The following is a 20144-nucleotide window of genomic DNA, read 5'->3' as shown; positions in this document are numbered from 1 at the left end:
TTTTTTACAGTCTCCATAGCTTTGCTTTTTCCAGAATGTCATATAGTGGAAGTCATTCAGTCTGTGGCCTTTTCAGATTAGCTTCTTTCACTTAGTACATAATTATATTTTTTTAATTTAAAAGATTTTATTTATTTGACAGAGAGAGATCCCACAAGCAGGGGGAGCAGCAGGCAGAGGGAGAAGCAGGCTCCCCGCTGAGGAAGAAGCCCGATGTGGGACTCAATCCCAGGACCCTGGGATCATGACCTGAGCCGAAGGCAGACGCTTAACCGACTGAGCCACCCAGGCACCCCCATAATTACATTTTTAAACAATATTTTGCTGTTACTCATGAAAAAAAAGTCACCTTTTTTAACTAACACTTTTTAGTACTTACTGTGTACTAGCTGCTAGGACAATAGAGATGAACCAGAAATGTTTTCTGCTCTCAAAGAGCTTACCCAAATATATGGAAGAGGCTCTTAACTGCTATGAGAGAATTAATTACAGGGTATTGGGAAGGGAGCACAATTGTCATTCCTATTTTGAGACAAAGCCCAACTCCTTATACATTTTATCCATTTACTAGTTCTTTTGTTTATTTGTTTATTCACGGACTCTTTCAGTCATTAAGTCAGTCACAGGGTAAACATTAACTGAATATCCACTACAGTCAGCCACTGTCTGTTGCTGAAGTTACAACACGTACCCAACAAACACTGCCTTTTAGGCTCCTCAGGACACTCATGATCTATGCCAGCACCTCCACCTATATAACCTATAACAAAAGAGTCTAGTTATCAAATGCCCTTATATCTTCCCTTTTTTGGCTAAATAGGCATAGGCTTTTCGAGGTCCCTGGATTATTGGTAAGGACATGCTTCCAAGTCTTCATCATTCTCTTCACATCCTTCTGGACCTCCTCTATTCTCTGAGCCATCTTGGAGTACACATGACATTCTTGTGGGGTCTGACTAGTGCACCCTCTAATGAGAATGAACATTAAATGCCTATTAATGCAATCAAAGACAGCACTAGTTGGTAAACACACTAAATTGAACTTGAACTTAGTCCTTCAAATAAACCTCTGTTAAGACTGACGACCCCATGACTTATGCAGAAGGCTATTTTGACATAGGGGTAGTACTTTCCATCAACCCCAATACTTTCATTATTGTTGATTTTACTACATCTATCATGCTAGCAAAAACTCTAAAATCCTGCTAAAGTTTCACTGTAATTCAAATACAATGTTTTACAAAAAGAGAAAAAAAGTAGCAATGATTTCTGTTGCTGTACACTGATTTTCTTTCTTCTGGAAGTCCAAATTATTGTCAAGAAAAATACCATTCTTCCTTTAATACATGCAAAATAACCAGAATACAAGAAATTTCACAAATTCATTTCATAAATATAATACAATAACTGGTATAACAGAAGAACAGTAGCAACTACCTTCTATAATAATAGTAGGTTCCATTTTCGTACCTACAACTTAACAATTCCCATGTATTAGGACTTTATATGCCATCTAATTCAATTCTCATGACAATCCTATACATGTCATCAAACCAAACCTATGTCTAGTTGATTCCCAAGTATAGTCTTTGCTACCCTACCATGCTTACTAAACAAAATCATCTACAATATGATCCAATATTATGGGATCCTACATAATGATTCATAAATATTTTCAATTTCAGATCTTTTGATTTTAAAAAGCAGAAATAAAAACAGGTTAAGAATGAAAACAAAAATATACACCATAATAAGAAAAATTAAATTATCAAATACAGGGAGACAACCAGACATGCTGTTCATTTATAAGATTTCTTTTTGTAGTCACTGAGATTAATTTGTAATTAAGTGCCACTGTGACAACACGGTACCTATTTAAGAAAGGAAACTTAAAGTACCACTTCTTAGATACAGTCAATAGATAGTAGCAACTTTTCTTAGTTTTTTAACAGTAAATAAAAGTTTAATTTAAAGAGGAGAGATTTTTTTTAACTGCTATGCTTTCCTAAGAAATTTTTTCTTTAAATATTGACACACTAGGATAGTCTGCAACATCAAAGAAAGAACTCCTTCTTCTGCTATATATGTACATACCATTTTTTCTCCTGATGACAACTTGCCAATCTCAACAGTAAAATACAACTTCATCATTAGGAACACTATCATACAATCCATATACTTTAAATTTGACTGGGAATTCCATCTTCTGTCTACACAATAACTGACAAATATTAGCGTGAACTGCTAAGACAGTGTGACAACCGCATGCTGAGAGCAAAGTCTCACTAATGTGTTTTGGCATGCAGGTTTGTAATCACACATTTACATATGCAATGACCTACATTTGCATGTCAGATCACACACTGTCTTGGTTTATTAAGACTGGGCACCTCCCTGTGCTTGGCGGCCAGAGTGGCGAGAGAGGGCCAGAGGGCGGTGTTTTCTGGCAGTTGAGGGATGAACTGCCACCAAGGATTAGGTTGATATGGCCTGAGCATTAGACACTTCATTAGACGTAATCTGTTTAACAGTGGGCAGTGTATGTAAACTTCACAGCCCATTTGCGGCACCTTTTTCCCCCTATGGCCTTTCTTCAAAGGGCAGTGTGGGTGAGTGACAGCTTGTCTCATCTGCTCCCATGTCCTGTCACCCAGTGTAGACATGGAGAGCTGACATGAGGAGCATAGCTGCACATCTCCAACTACTCCTGGGTCTCTTTGCCACACTGCAATTTGTATAAAAATAAGCTTGTAGAGTAGGAGATCTCCTTTAGGAGATCATCAGACAGGTAATACATATACTTCAGTAATGATTCTATTATATTGTATTCAATGCCATACCTCATTTTCATGAATTATATCCTATTGTAGGTAGCACTGTATTAGGTGCTTTAAATAAAAAGATGAATCAAATGAGTGCCCACTCAAGTAAAGAACTATTTTTAGGAAAGAGCTATATTCTCTTTTTTGAATGAAGTCCAATTCCCCATATTTTTTTTTTTTAGCTTAGCATTTGAGTTATATTGGGAATAAATAACCCAGCAAAATAATGAGATTCAAATCAGTATGAAATATGGACCAAATAAAATCAGTTAAATTGCTTTTTCCCTGGTTGCAATTTGGTGTATAAACTGCATCTGTCTCCTACAATCCCTTAATGACCAGGATATTTTTCTGAGCTGCACAAAATGGCTTTTGGATTTGATATGAGTCACTTAAAGGATCTTCAATTTTTATAAAAACAAAAAAACCTCCTCTGTTTCTTCCACTGAAATAAAGATAATAATGCCTTCCCTAAGACACAGGGCCAAGTCATTTTTATACCGAGCCTGGGCCTCATCCACCAGCCAAACCAAGTGTTCCCCAAGTGCATCGTGAGCTTTGGCCTCTCCTTGCAAAGCATGTGCTTGTCCCCACGCCTCTAAATAACTTTGCTCTTCACACCTGGCAAACCACAACTCATCTTTGAGATTCCACTGCCAGCCTTCTAAGGAATCATCTTTGGCTTGTGGGCAGCTCGACCGGCTCATGCCTCTGTGCTTCCGTAGCGACTGACAGCAGGCATTCAAGTCTATACACAGCTGTGCAAACTCAGGCACTGAGCTAGGCTCTGGATCTCACTGGATTTATTTGTTTATACATATATGTATATGTATAAATACATATATGTATTTTTCCCTTCACATAATTGAGTTTCTCAAAGCCAGAAACCAAGTTTTATCTTTGTATCCAGATGCCATGAAGGCAGTCTGACGTGAACTAGATAATAACTATTTACTAAATAAGTGAATGTAACTGAAAGAACTTGATGTAAAAGGCTTTAAATACTTACTGCATGATTATAACTATTGAGAGGCTCTGAGTAGAATCAGTTAGAGAAGCAGTACAGTGCAGTGCAAAAAAACTTCTGTCCCACAAAGCAAGACAATTCTCTGCCTCTTACAGTTTCCCAACAGGTGAACTAGAGAATTCCCCTACTCCTCACTATTAAAGGACACTTCGGTAATAATCCACAGTCTGGGTTAGAGTGATATGGGAAGCACTAAACACTGTTTTCAAATCAATCTTGCCCCAAAGCCTGACTAGGCATGGTATTACAAAAGAATCCACGGAGTTCCCAAATAGCCCCTTAGAGAAGGCAGAGGTTCTGGAGTTAATCAGTAAGACCTGGGCTCAAATCCCAGCTCTGATGCTCGGTATCTTTTTGAGCTGGCAAGCTACCCAAACCTTGTTTCCTACTTCTGTAAAATAGGGGTAAGCCTACCCAAAGAATTGTGTCTGAGTGAGATTATGATTATGAAGTACCTAGGACAGAGCCAAGCACAGAGCACGTACCCAGTATCAGAGAAGACTTTCCCTTCCCCAAGAGTGCCAGCAGGGACAACGTTCTACCAACTCACTCTCGTAACAGGGCTCTTGTGTTTGAAAAGCCTCCTTTAATGTCCTCTTGTTTGTCTCTATCTGTTGCTAGACTTCCCAATGCCAAGAGCACACTTACTAGGAGTTCTCAGTTATCACCCAACCCTGGGCTCTGCCTTCCAACTGGGATACCTCATTTATCATGTGGATTATCTGCCTGATTCACAAATGAAGCTAGCCTAACCCCTTGGGTATGAGGCTACTTGGGTAACAATACAGTGGATCTAACTACAGTTATTCTGCCCACTGTCCTTTTAATAATTTTTGAGAGGAGGGCATTTAGTACAAAAAACCACCATGTTTACAATTTGGTTATCTGGTTAGAACATGCTTAAAATGAAGTTTAAAACTGCAGGCACAGTAAAGAGGAGACTAACTGGTTCAAAGCCCATAAACCCTATGAGTTTGAAACTGCCTGGCTTCATGACAAAACTGAGAAAGGGCATGGCTAATTCAGTACACAGCATCTTCTAGAATTACTGAAATAAAGACTACATACCCCACAGAAGTATTTTCAAACAGATTAATTTTTGGAAGAAGTTTTAAAAGATAACTAATTAACATGGATAACATAAGTATAAGCCTATGTAAGTTGTTTCTCAATGTTACTTTATCTCGTAACTATTAACCATAAGACACCCGAAACTCTTGACTTAAAGGGCATAATTAAAACTGTTCTTGGAAGCATTTTTTTACATTTTTGTGGTAAATTATGTTTAGCCTCATAACATTTATGAATCTATATACTAACAGGTTATATTATAAAAGTATTCTGAAATATCAAAAACATAAAATAAGTATTCAGAATTATAGATAACAACTAAGAAATCAAATCCTAGAGTGAAACAAGCTTTATATAACACCTTAAATGTTCTGGGTTCTTACTAATGCATCTCTTGTTGATCTGAATGCACTCTAATCATGTAATACCAGATCTTGCTAACTAATTGGGATTAACTTCTACATGTCAGTCTGTGTTTACTGCTTCCTTCATATAAAACTTTCCTTTTTAAAATAAAATTCATTCTGTTGTGCCAGTGGTTCTTATTCTCACAGGTGCAGACTCTTTAAACGATGATTTCCTAGGACTAAATTAATTTCTTTAATTTGCTTTAAATTTGAAGGGAAGGACACTTAATGAGCAATAAGATCATTCAGGATAACATTATGATGACAATTCTCTCTCGGGAAATTAGAAGAGTCAGAGCATGGACTCAATGAACTCCCCAGGGAGAAAATTATATCCTGATAATTCCTAGTGGTATTGTTATCAATGATCTAATATACAAGCGAGTATTAATTACAATATTTAACATCATTAATAAGGTTTTCATCGTTATTGCAAATTTATCTCTTACTGGTGGTTTTCATATTAACAATTATGCAAGTTAGTAAATTGCTTTATATTATATATTAATGTTACTGGATTTCTCCAAAATTTAAGAGTAACAACTCCAAATGCCCTTCAATTTTACTTAGCAATAAAGTTCATGCTCTGGTCTCAAAAATGATACTCCTCATCACCAAATTACTCAAAACTAGAATAGCCTTTTAACAATATTTAACACAGCTCTGTCAAATATTATTTTCTACACACTTCCTATAAACCTCACTGGAAGCCAGAAAAAAACAGAACAACACAAAAAAACACCACATGTGCCAGCAAAGTCTAATGATCCATGCTTTTTCATGTTTGAACAATTATCTCCCTAAAATTTCTTGAACTATTTCAAAGGTAACCGATTCCTAAAGATACTAAGTGTTGGAGATTTGCACCAGTTTGAGCAATATGCCATTAATCATTACAACTGGCTTTTTATCAAAGGAGAGAAATTCATTATAGCAAAAGAAAAATGAGTGACCAAATATAACTAATTAACTAGTTAAACATTTTTAAGACCCTAGTATTTGTATCATTTAATCATCATTAGTTATACTATGTAACATAATAATTACTATATCTAAATTATGTAACCAAAAATACTATCTTTCCCACCTTATCATGAGCAGAATAGTTGATCAATGACAAAGATACTCCCACTCTTCCCATGAGCACCACCAGCTATACCTTGAAAAATTAAATATGGCAAGGAAAAGTCTCTGAGAGAACACAGAGATAGAAACAGGGAGAAATAGAGGGAAGAGGCTTTCTAAAGTTTATTCATTTATTCCACAAGTATTAACAGAGGAGGGGATATAAACAAATGAATACATAATACAAAAACAAAAAAAAAGAAACTAAACATATACATTATAGTTCTAATATTTATTCCACATACTTAAGTACCATGCAGAGAAATATATAATGGAAAATGAGCGGATGGTTATTTTAGATTGGGTAATTCAGGGATGACCTTACAATTTACATTGTAATTAAAAGATCACAAGGAAAGGAAGCAGCAGAAAGAAGAGCTGGAGAAAATGCCTCAAGAATGATGGTGTGAAAAGTACAGTGTGGCTGTCAAGGGGGACAATGGTAAGGAACGAGGCTCAAGAGGTTAAGTAAGCACTGACAAAATTACAGAGCGCTCTGATGGCTAGAGTAAGGAGTTTGAGGTTTACCCAGGAAGCACTGTGCTCTGATCTACTATACCTGTTACAAAGGTAACTCTCAGTGCTGTGTGGAAAAGGAACTAGGAAGGAGGATGAGTAAAGCTAGAGTGGAAGCTGGGGGTCTGGACATAGGTAATGGACTTGACCTGGGAATTACAGTGAGATATGACAGCAGCTGGAATCAGGATATGATCTTGACATAGTCAAAGGAACTGCTGATGAACTGAATATGAGAAGTGAGGAACAGAGAGAAATCAAGGATAAATCATAGATTTTTGGCTTGAGCACACAGACGGATCTTGATGCCATTTACTGGTATAAACAAGGTGAAAACAGAGGCAGTTTGGGCAGAACATAGGCAATAAAAATGTAATAAAGATTATAACATGCTATATAAACAATCAGTGGGCAGAGAAATCTGTGGGCCGAGTAATTACTGGCAGAAAGTTGTCACTATCATAGTCACAGTGGACATGGTCATCATCACCATCAACTAATGAGTGCTATGTGCTAAGCACCATACTGAAAGAAAGCTCCCTATCAACTCTATGGAGTAAAAAATATCATTCTTCTCATTCATTGATAACTAAGTTTTATAGATGTTAAATAACTTGCTCTCCATCACATAGCTAGAAAGTGGGAGATGCAAGAATTCATCCTAGACAATGTCTTCAGAGCTCATGTTCTCAACCACCACACTACACAGCCAGTCCTTCTGTTTCCTTCTAGCAACTCTACAGATAAATGCTGCTGTGTTCCACAGGGTACTATCCTTGGCCTTCTCTTCTCACTTTACTCATTCACTCTGGGCAATTTAATTCACTGTTCAATCTCACCCATTTATTGGTTCTGGAAGTTAATGTTAGTTGATTCCAGGTATCCCCCACACCCTCTACTGGACACCCTATCATAACTCTTCTAGAAACTCCTCCTCCAGCCCCTTGTTCTGCCTTGATCTACATCCCCTTGATCTATACCTAATGAGATCCAGTCAGGAAAGAAAAAGAAAAGATGCGTAATTAAATTTATCCTATATAAATGTGCCTGATAAAAGAGGTCCTCATCAAAATTTCTAAATGTAAGAAATATTTGCTCTACGAATACTTAGTGAGAAAGCTGTTTGAAACATAACCATAGTCACATGAAAAAGTCATAATATTCACATAATAATGATATAAAGGAAGACAAAATATAAAGATATCCTAAATGTAATGACAATTTTTTAAAATTTTGATTCCAGTGTACTTAACATACAATGTTCTATTCATTTCAGATGTACAAAACAGTGATTCAACAATTCCATATATTACTCAGTGCTCATCAAGGTAAGTTACTCTTAACCCCCTTTACCTATTTCACCCATCCCCCCACACTCCTCCCCTCTGATAACCATCTGTTTTTGTTATCTATAGTTAAGAGTCTGTTTTTTCGTTTGTCTTCCCCCCCCGCTTTGTTTCTTAAAAACCATATATGATTGAAATCCTATGGTATTTGTCTTTCTCTGACTTATTTCACAGAGCATTAAACTTTCTAAATCCATCCATATTGTTGCAAATAGCAGGATATCATTCCTTTTTATTACTGAATAATATTCCATTGTACATATAAACCACCTCTTCTTTATCCATTCATCTACCAATGGGCACTTAGGTTGCTTCCACAATTTGGTTATTGTAAATAATGCCACAATAAACATAGGGGTGCATGACTCCCATTAAATTAGTGTTTTTGTATCCTCTGGGTAAATACACCAGTTTGCATTCCCACCAACAGTGCAAGAGGGTTCCTATTTCTCCACGCTCTTGCCAACTCTTGTTGTTTATGATCTTGATTTTAGCCATTTTGACAGGTGTGAGGTTTTGTGGTTTTGATTCGCATTTCCCCGATGATGAGTGATGCTGAGCCTCTTTTCATGTGTCTGTTGGCCATCTGTATGTCTTCTTTGGAGAAATGTCTGTTCATGTCTTCTGCCGATTTTTTAACTGAACTATTAGTTTTTTGGGGTCTTTCTGTATCCCTCAGGTATGGGTGAATTGTATAAGTTCTTTATATATTTTCAATACTAACTCTTTATCAGACATGTCATTTGCAAATATCTGTTTCCATTCAAGTAGGTTGTCTTTTGGTTGCTATTTCCTTTGCTGTGCAGAAGCTTTTTATTTTGATGTAGTCCCAATAGTTTATTTTTGCTTTTGTTTCCCTTTCCTCAGGAGACATATCTAGAAAAATGTTGCTATACCTAACGTCACAGAAATTACTGCCTGTGTTCTCTTCTAGGATTTTAATAGCTTCAGGCCTCACATTAAGGCCCTTAATCCATTTTGAGTTTATTTTTGTGTATGGTGTAAGAAAGTGGTCCAGTTTCATTCTTTTGCACGTTGCTGTCCAGTTTTCCCAACACCATCTGTTGAAGAGACTTTTTCCCATTGCATGTTATTGCCTCCTTTGTCAAAGATTAATTGATGATATAATTGGGGGTTTATTTCTGTGTTTTCTATCCTTTTCCATGGATCTATGTGTCTGTTTTTGTGCCAGTACCATTCTGTTTTGATTACTATAGATTTGTAATATAATTTGCAGTCTGGAATTGTGATACCTCCAGTTTTGTTCTTTTTCAAGATTCCTTTGGATATTCGAGGTCTTTTGTGGTTGTTCTACTTCTATGAAAAATGCTGTTGGTATTTTGATAGGGACTGAATTAAAACTGTAGATGTAGTATAGACATTTTAACAATATTTGGTCTTCCAATCCATGAGCATGAGTGTCTTTCCATTTCTTTGTGTTGTCTTCAATTTCTTTCATCAACGTTTAATAGTTCTCAGAGTACAGGTCTTTCACCTCTTTGGTTAAGATTATTCCTAGGTATCTTATTATTTTTGGTGCAACTGTAAATAGGGTTGTTATCCTAATTTCTCTCTCTGCTGCCTCATTATTAGTGTATAGAAATGCAACAGATTCCTGTATATAGATTTTGTATCCCGTGACCTCACTGAATTCATTTATCAGTTCTAATAGTTTTTTGGTGGGTTTTCTATATGTGGTATCATGTCATCTGCAAATAGTCAAAGTTTCACTTCTTCTTTAGCAATCTGGATGCCTTTACTTCCTTTCTCTTGTCTGACTGCTGTGGTTATGACTTTCAGTACCACTTGGAATAAAAATGGTGGGAGTGGACATACTTGTCTTGTTCCTGACCCTAAGGGAAAGCTGTTTTACACCAATGAGCAAGATGCTTTCTCTGCATCTACTGAAATGATCATATGGTTTTTATCCTTTCTCTTATTGCTGTGATATATCACATTGATTGATTTGCAAATATTGAACTTGCATCCCAGGAATAAATCCCACTTGATCGTGGTGAATGATTTTTTTAATGTATTGTTAAATTTGGTTTGCTAATATTTTGTTGAAGAAGTCTGCATCTATGTTCATCAGAAATATTGGCCTGTAGCTCTCTTTTTTGTTGTGTCTTTACGTGGTTTTGAAATCAGGGTAATGCTGGCCTCATAGAATAAATCTGGAAGTGTTGCTTTCTCTTTTATTTTTTGGAATAATTTGAAAAGAACAGGTATTAACTCTTCTTTAAATGTTTGGTAGAATTTGCTGGTAAAGCTGTTTGGTCCTGGACTTTTGTGTGTTAGGAGTTTTTGATTACTAATTCAATTTCTTTGCTGGTAATCAATCTGTTTAAATTTTCTATTTCTTCTTGTTAAGTTTTGGTAGGTTATGCATTCTAGGAATTTATCCATTTCTTTTAGATTGTCCAGTTTGTTGGCACATAATTTTTCATAATATTCTCTTACAATCCTTTGTATTTCTGTGCTGTTGGTTATTTCTCTTCTTTCATTCCTGATTTTGTTTGACTCCTCTCTCTTTTGCTTTCTTTCTTTCTTTTTTTAAATGAGTCTGGCTAGAAGTTTATCAATTTTGTTGATCTTTTCAAAGAAACTTTTTTTTTAGTTTCTATACCATTTCTTTATTATTTCCTTCCTTCTGCTGGATTTGGGTTTTGTCTGTTCTTCTTTTGCTAGCTCCTTTAGGGGTAAGGGTAGGTTGTTTGAGATTTTTCTTGCTTCTTGAGGTAGGCCTTTAGAGATTAGTTTATTTAGAGATTAATTCATTTATCCAACAAACATTACTGAGTAACCATTATCTACTATCACCGACATAAAATTTGATCCACAAAAGTGAACAGTGAACTGCTGATATAGTATATTATTTTTCTTAATTGAAGTATAATTGATATACAATGTTATATTAGTTTCAGGTTTATAATATATTAATTCAACAATTCTATAGGTTACTTAATGTTCACCACAGTAAGTATAGTCACCATCTGTCACCATACATTATTACACTATTATTGGCCATATTCCCTATTCTATACTTTTCATCTCTGTGACTTATTTTATATAACTAGAAATTTGTACCTCTTTAGTCCCTTCACCTATTTTGTCCATCCCCTCACCCACTTCCCCTCTGGCAACCACCATTTTGTTCTTTGTTTTTAAGAGTCTGTTTTTTTCTTTATTGTTTGTTCACTTGTTCTGTTTTTCAGATTCCAATACAAGTGAAATCATCTGGTATTTTTCTTTCTCTACTGGACTTACTTCATTTAGCATAATACCCTATAAGTCTGTCCACATCGTCATCAATGGCAAGATCACACTGCATCTTTTTTATCCATTCACCTATCAATGGACACTTGGGTTGTTTTCATATCTTGGCTATTGTAAATAATGCTGCAATAAACATAGGGATGCATATATCTTTTCAAAGTATACTCTTATTTATTGGAAGCATATGAGTATAAGGAACTACCCAATAATCATTATTTTTTCTGAGAGTACTCTTTTTGTTGTCTTCCAAATTATATATTTCCTCTACTATAACACTTTCCCTAGTATCTCTATCATGAAATGTAGTTCATATAACATTATACTGAGCTTTTATGCTCACTATGTTCCATTAGTGACTAAATATCCTTGAATACCATTACCTCGCTACCTTAGACTTGGAGATGAAAAATAGCACAGTATAAGCAAGACATGACTGAATCTGAGTCCAAAATAAAAAATGACACATTTTTTAGTTGGAGAAGTAAAAGGAGACCAGATGATGCAAGACCTTCTAAGTCATACAAGGAAATGCAGAATTCACCCTAAGAACAATAAAAAAGCAGCCCTTTAAGGAGAGTGAGATAATGAAACATACACTTTCAAAGGATATTTCATGCTACAATGTAAAGAATGGATTAAAAATGGTAAAATGAAAGGTAAAGAGCTCAGTTACACAAAGTTTCTGCAATAATCCAGGAAAGGTGAAAATAACCTAAATGTAGAGAATTAGCGGATCTGATAGCTTTTTAGGAAATAAAATCAAGAGAACATGGAAACTGCCTAAACATAAGATTATGAGATTCTCTTGTTTGTAATTCAGACAACCAGATGGATGATGGTAATAATCACAAGCAAAAGTGCAATCTTGGGCAAAATAACAAATTTCATCTTGAAGACTAAGAGCTTGAGGTACCTATAAAAATATCAAGGGTCGTGGTGATTAAGATCAAACTGGCCAGGAAATGTGTGAGGAGCTTTCTCTGTGAAAGCTAAAGAATCACAGGCTTGGAGTCAGACAACCCAGCTGGGTCAAATCCCAGCTCTACCACTTACTAGCTATGTTACTGTGGGCAAATCTGTTAATTAGTCTGAGCCTCAGTCTCTTATTTGTAAAGTGTGAAAAATAATGCTTTGTATGTTATCTGTTAGAAATAAATGAGGAAATGTATTCAAAATGTTTAGCACAAGGTAGGTGTATTTTAAGAATTCAATCATCAGTAGGTGCCAACAGTAGCGGCCAAAAGCAGGATGAAGATGGTAAGACAGTGAGCCAGGTGGTCAACTTTTCAACTAATGCAAGGAGTGATGAGGAGGGTAGACGATAACAGCTATCAGAAAGGTGAAAATCATTAGATGGGAAGCAGGAGTCTCAGTACAGCAGGTTTCACCCCTTCCCACCCCCAAGACAAAGTAGTGATCAGAAAGAGGTACTGTGGATGGAGAAGGCTACTGTTGATTCCTCCTGATCCTCATGGTTTATGGCTATTAGAGAACAAGTAGCCTCTACTTGAAAGGGTTATGGGGTAAAAGCAGTGTCCTTGGGGGAAAGAGGTACATTCCAGTTAAAAACAAAGAAGTGAAAAAAAAAGTTCAGTAAGAAATGAGGGATGTAGGTGGTTACTCGTACAATAAAAGAGAAATTCTGTAGATATTTGTATATTTTAATATTCACATTCAAAAAGGTGGTGCTTAGAAAGAGAACTGATTGATTTCACACCAAGTTTATATTCATTCAACAAATATTTGCTGAATGTCTACTATGTGCCTGGGTACCATTCTAGGGACTAGGGATAAAGTTTATACTCTAGGAGAACAATGATAACGAACAAAATAAAGAGTGCAAAGGTGATAAATTCTATGGAGGAAAAAATATGGCAGCAAAGGCATACTGTGTTGGGGTGAAATTTCAATTTTCATTGAATGATCAAAGTATATGATATTTAAATATATACTTGAAGATGAGTGAGCAAGCTGATGAGAAACTACTAGAAGGTTTTAAACAGACATCATTTGACTATAATGTTATATTTTATATTTAAATTTTGTATAATTTTGTAATGGCTTCTGTGTTGAGAGTAGAGTGAAGAGAGGCAAGGGTGGAAGCAGAGACCAAGTGGGAGGCCATCACAATAAGGTATGTGAAAAATCAAAATAATTTTGACCAGAGTGGTAGCACAGAGTAAAAAGTATTCTGATTCTAAATATATTTTAAAGCTAGAGTCTATGGATCTATTAACAGATTAGATATTAGATGACAGGAATGGGAGGGAGTCAGGAATGTCTCTAAAAATTTTAGCCTAGCAACCGAAAAAATGGACTTCCCATTACTTGTGATAGAGAAGACTATAGAGGGGCGCTTGGGTGGCTCAGTCAATTAAGCATCTGCCTTTGGCTCAGGTCATGATCCTGGGGTCTTGGGATCGAGCCTCATGTCGGGTTCCTTGATCAGAAGGGAGCCTGCTTCTCCCTCTCCCCCTGGCTCATGCTCTCTGTCAAATAAATAAAATCTTAAAAAGAGAGAGAAAGAGAGAAGACTGTGGATAGAACAGTTTTTTTTTTTAAGATTTTATTTATTTGAGAGAGAGAGAGCACAGCGTGGGGGAGGGATGGAGGGAGAAGGAGAAGCAGGCTCCCAGCTGAGCAAGAAGCCCCATGTGGGACTTGATCCCAGGACCCCAGGATCATGACCTGAGCCGAAGGCAGATGCTTAACCACCTGAGCCACCCAGGCGCCCCGTTAGAACAGTTTTAGGAGGAATATTTAAAGGTCAGTGTCAGACATGTTATGTTTGAGACATGCAAATCTGATGTCAAGTATGCAAGTGGATACATGAGTTTGGAATTCAGGACAGAGGTCTGGATTGAGATATAAATTTGAGAGTCCCCAGCACATAGATCATATTCAGAATCCTGAATTGTTTAGAGATTCAGGAGGTGAGGAGACATCAGCAAAGGAGGGACCACTAAGACAAGAGAAAAAGAAAGTTCTTAGAAGCTAAGCAATGAACAGGCTTCAAAGAAGAAAGGATGATCAACTCTATCAAATGCAGCTGATGAGTCAGGAAGGTGAGGCCTGAGCCCAGACAGCTGGACTGAGCAACACGGGAAGTACAATCCTGGCAAGAGCAGTTTCAGTGGCATAGTCAGGGAGAAAGCTGAATTGGAGCACATTTCAGAGAGTGAAAGGAGAAATGAGACAAAACTACAAATAAATCTTTCTAGGAATTTTGCAATAAAAGGCAGCAGAGAAATAGGTCAACAGCTGGAGAGAAGAAGGACTTCAAAGGCTGTTTTTTGAGTTTGTTTGGTTCGGTTGTTGTTTGATGGAAGAAATACCAGCACAATAGTATGTAATGGGGAGGACTCAGTAGAGAAAGCTGAAATAAGCACGGATGAAGATGGGATCTGGGGCTCACGAGAGCGCTGGCCTTTGAGGACAGCTGGCTTAGTTCCTCTGGTAACAGAAAAGGCAGGTCATAAGAGTACAAGGTTCTGGGAGGAGGATATCTGTGGGCGATCTCTTCTGATTGTTCCAGTTTTTTTAAGGGAAGTAGGAAGCAAGGGCATTAGCTGAGAGTGAGGGTGGGGGAAAAAGTATTGGGGGCTGAGGAGAAAGAAGATGAAGTAGTCACTGAGGAGGCAGGGGAACAAAGGCACTCAGGGTATGGCTGCTGACATACATAATCTAAGGGTTACTTGAGGTCCATGGTCATGAACTTAAACTATGGCAAGAGTCTTCTTTCCTCAAAACAGCTGCTGCTTATTCTCCTGTTACCTTTATCAATAATGTCATTCAATGAACTAAAATGTCAAAAGGAGAACAATACATATAAACAATACATATGAACAATACATATAAACAATACATATAAACAAATATACATATAAAATGTATAAAATACATATAGAACAAAACATATAATACATATAAACACATAAACATTATATATATATACACATATAAACAATACATATAAAATTCCCCAAAACAGAAGCTCTACTCGATGCTATAGGATAGGTGCTTTGGCAAAATCAATTTATCAGAAGAAGCTACATGATGACACTTATTTCACAAAAAAAGGAATCCTATAAGATAAGCTAAAGACAGGGGAAGGTAATACAATTATCATGTGCAAAAGTCCTATCCACTCAACAGTCAACTGGGAGCTGAGTCACTCTGGCCCATAATGCACCTGGATTACTAGCCTGACATGCTATGAGGTAAACCTCATCTCATCTCTTCGTGCTCCTTTCCCAGAGGAAGGACAAGGACAAGCGGATTGTAGTTTGGGCTGCCATGAAGCTTTAAGGAATGGTCTACCTTACTGCCTGGACTGGAAAACAGCAAGACAAGATTTTCATACCTTCCAAGCTGTCTATTTGTCTACCTGCAAATGTGGGATGCCCTCTTTCACAGGTAGCCAAAGTGTTACACTAGTTATCTACAAATTTACAAGCAATAATTATAATCTAAGCCCTGAAGATTATTACAATTAAAATAAATCCTCCTCCTAATCACTCCCAGAAATCATTAGAACTGTATTGATAATAATTGTTTTATATTTACATTTATGATAAACTTGTGAATGTACCAGAGCCCTCTTCAATCAATGACCATAAATCAAAATTCTCACAAAATGTTAGTTGTAAACTTCCCTTGTTTAAAATTAGTCTCATAGTAGAAAGCAAACATTTTACTATATATCTGTCACTATCTTGTACACAGTCTGCATTTTTAAAAAAAATTAAGTCAAACCCATTGTTCCACAAACAAGAGTCCTAAAGCAGTAAGAATATATAGAATAAAAATCTAGTCAAAATATCCTTGTAGTACCTTCTAGGCTTTAATGGAGGGAATTAAAGAAGGAAGGGAAGGGGAAAAAATGGAAGCTGATAGAACAAATTTTCCCTAAGCTCAAGAGAATAACAGTAATACAAAAACACATTTGAAAAGATACATAAATCTCACAATCTAAAACCTCAAAAAAAGAAAGAAAGAAACTCCTATACTAAAAATGAGACCATACATTATGCATTATGGGGTTAGAGTATTCATCTCGGAACAAGGAAAGGAAAGATATGCCAAGAATATACATCACTCATCATTATAACAGGATATAATTGGTATTTGACACTTGGAAAGCTGACTTCCCTAGATTTCTGTTTATGTCCACACTATTAGCATTACAAAAGTGAAAGAAGTCACTTGGCTATGAATGTTGCCATATCACAGCCCCGTTATTCAGGTCAATGGTGTGGAACAAAACAAAAGAAGGTTGTCAACCCCGAGCAGACACTGTCCTTTCCCAGCCCTTTAAAATAATGCTGTTGGGGTGCCTGGATGGCTCAGTCGTTAAGCGTCTGCCTTCGGCTCAGGTCATGATCCCAGGGTCCTGGGATCGAGCCCCGCATTGGGGTCCCTGCTCCGCGGGGAGCCTGCTTCTCCCTCTCCCTCTCCCCCTGCTTGTGTTCCCTCTCTCGCTGTGTCTCTCTCCGTCAAATAAATAAAATCTTTTTAAAAGATAAATAAATAAATAAATAAATAAATAAATAAATAAAATAAAATAAAATAAATAACACTACTGAGAACAGTAACATTTTTCAAGGACCTAATAAGCAATAACGTCTATAAGCTCTTGTCAGGTAATCTTTCTTTCACGATCTCACACTATCAGTCTGAATGCAGAGACGGGGGGAAAGGCTTCTCCCTTCCCGCACTTGCCACAGGCAGCTAGAACCTAGGATGACACTTGCCCGTTTCCAACAGGGAAAGCGGTCCAGCCACACAGGAACAGCAGCAGGGGGCATAAACGAAAGGGACCAGTGTGAAAAGAGATGCAGAACCACGTACATGATCTTGAAATTTATGCTGCGTGGCAGCCTTGTGTCTCATAGGAAAACAGGTACTTTCATTTTTGCCTCCTACTGCCACTCCGACCTTTCCTGGCTGGTGACTCAGTAGGAGGCAAAAATGAAAGTGCTTTTTTTCCCGCCTTTGAAACTAGGGCTGTTCCAAACTGTGGATTTCAAAATCATAACATGAACCACCTAGTTTTCCAAAGTACTTCTTCTACTGTCTTCACTAGAAACAGTAAACTATGAAACAACAATGTTTGCCTAGAGGTGTAAGATTGGCACTAAGATGTGTTTATATCTATCTGATTGTTAGAAGCTGCTTAGTATAATCTCGGTAATTTATGACCAGGACATAAAATATAGACAGATTTTAAAAAACAACCGTCTTGAAATTAAAATACTGGACACTGTATATTAACTAACTGGTATTAATTCAAAACTTAAAAAACTTAGGTAAAGGGCTAATTTAAACATCTTCATTTGAACGAGTCTCTGGTTGGCTTCAATTACCTATTCTTATTGAGGCCCTGCTCCATGTGAGGAAGTACAGTACCCAAGTAAGTAAGAGATAGTCCTCTTCCTCAAGGAGAGTTTAACCCAGAAGAGATAGGAAAATATCCACATAAAATAACACAAAGGTGTCAGAAATACCATAAGACATACAAAGAATGTGTATCATCAGGTTTCCAAGAAAAAATACTACGTTCAGAAAATCAGAAAAAGCTTCATGATAGAAATGGCATTTTAGGTGGTGCTTGAAAGTGGGACAGGATTTCAAAAATTGGAGAGAAAAATGAGGGTGCAAAGTGAACAAAAATCACAGAGGCAGAAAAGGTAGTTTATATGTAGGCAGTATTTTCTGAACTGTGTTTTAGATACCAATTCTGGAAGAAGTCAATAGATGCACTTAAAAAAAGGAGGGGAAGGGGGCCCCACAGTCAGATAAGGGTACACTGTTATTTTTTTTTTTTTAGGTCTTTGTATTTTTCTTTTTTTTTATTTTTTTATTTTTTATTGTTATGTTAATCACCATATATTACATCATTAGTTTTTGATGCAGTGTTCCATGATTCATTGTTTGTTCATAACACCCAGTGCTCCATGCAGAACGTGCCCTCCTCAATACCCATCACCAGGCTAACCCATCCCCCTACCCCCCTCCCCTCTAGAACCCTCAGTTTGTTTTTCAGAGTCCATCATCTCTCATGGTTCGTCTCCCCCTCTGACTGTTATTTTAAACACTATAACCTATGTTCTCCTCTTGGAAATTTAAAATGCACATTAGAATAAGAAAGGCTCTGAGCAAGGACAGTCATAAAGTAACTGTTAGCCCAAGTCCCCCCAACCTATAGAACTCATTTGAAAGAACACCCATCAGTTCAATTTCAGAATTACTATCTAAGCAAAACTGAGATAAGGTAAGCAGAGTAAATTTGAGACATATTACAGAATGCCTCATACACAAAACTGAGAAATGTGGTCTTTATGAATGACAACAAAATGAGGTTTTGACCCTACATGGGGGTGTTTGTTATTCAAACATATCATTACATACTGAGCTTAATGGGAAGCTCTGTATGAAACATTTTTTTTTTTACTTCATTTTATTTTACAAAAAAACAAGCAACCACCTAACAGGAGAAACATACTACTAGTCAGAGAACATGAGAAAAGCAGCAATAATGGAAGGCAGTTGTGGATAAGGCAGGATCAGCCAGCCAAAGCAAAGACAGGTACCAAATAGACAGGCACCCCCACAAGCTGGACACAGCCTTACGTGCGTTCTTTTTTCCCTAAGTCTAATATTAACTCTCAAAGCCTACAGGCCATTCAATTACAGTCAAAATCTAAAGCTGCCTTTTTTTTAAATATTTGTACCTGAGAACTAAGTTTTCTAAAACACAATTTAAAAATATACACAATTCTGACTACAACTTGAAAATTCATAATTAGCATTTTTTGGCCTTTATTTCTTAAAGGAACTTTTACACACACACACACACACACACACACACACACACACACACGGACTCACGCCAGCCTTCATTAGAAGAAATTACCTGTGGTTGGAACTGGGGAACAGGTGGCCCTTGCATTCCTTGTGATTGCTCATCCATTGTCTGAAGCAACAGGAACTTTAGAACTCTGCAAAAATATAAAGTTTAAATTTAAATAATGTAATCATTACCAAGTCATGTTGCTCATCATATGCCTGAGGCTTGCATTCAAATATCAGATTTACCTAGTGGTTCAAAAAGCACGCATTAAGATATCCCATACTCTTCTGTCATTTGCTAAATCCAAGCTCTGTTTAGCTAAAACAAAAGGTATTCACTGTCTCAACTAAGTCCATTTCTCCAAAGTAGTATTAGGTGCTTAGAAAATCCTATTTTATGAGATGAAATTCTCTCTTCTCCATTATACCTTATAGACGAAACAGGCTTCCCCTTCCCCATGCCAATGTGCAAAGATAATTACCATAAGCTTCCCATAAATGTGGCAAATGTTCTATAACTCTAAAATGCACATCTTCATATTCTAAAAATGTTAGTACTTTTGTTATGTATGTCCAACTATAATTCTTACTGTAGTTTTTAGGTTTAAACTTAAAAGGCCAGTCCTCCTATGAGGGTGTTTACATTTTTATGCATACTTTGCTTATAATTAAAAACATTCAGCCATCAACTCAATTAACATAA

The 20144-nt window shown here is 36.7% G+C and overlaps 1 protein-coding gene across 5 annotated transcripts in view; it reads right to left on the bottom strand.

The window, feature by feature from the left end:
- NEK7 (NIMA related kinase 7) overlaps positions 1-20144 on the bottom strand; it is a 163904-nt gene that overhangs the window by 75668 nt on the left and 68092 nt on the right. For all 5 annotated transcript variants that reach the window (XM_073884597.1, XM_073884596.1, XM_025855049.2 and 2 more), the window contains one exon: positions 19506-19590. In XM_073884597.1, the coding sequence (XP_073740698.1) occupies positions 19506-19562 (57 nt within the window). In that variant the 5' untranslated portion in view covers positions 19563-19590. The remainder of the gene's footprint in view (positions 1-19505; positions 19591-20144) is intronic.

This window comes from Callorhinus ursinus, unplaced genomic scaffold, assembly GCF_003265705.2.
Source record: "Callorhinus ursinus isolate GAN/ISIS: 27379988/994484 unplaced genomic scaffold, GSC_fseal_2.0 scaffold57, whole genome shotgun sequence".
Classification (NCBI taxonomy): domain Eukaryota; kingdom Metazoa; phylum Chordata; class Mammalia; order Carnivora; family Otariidae; genus Callorhinus; species Callorhinus ursinus.
This window is presented reverse-complemented; position numbering and strand designations above follow the sequence as displayed.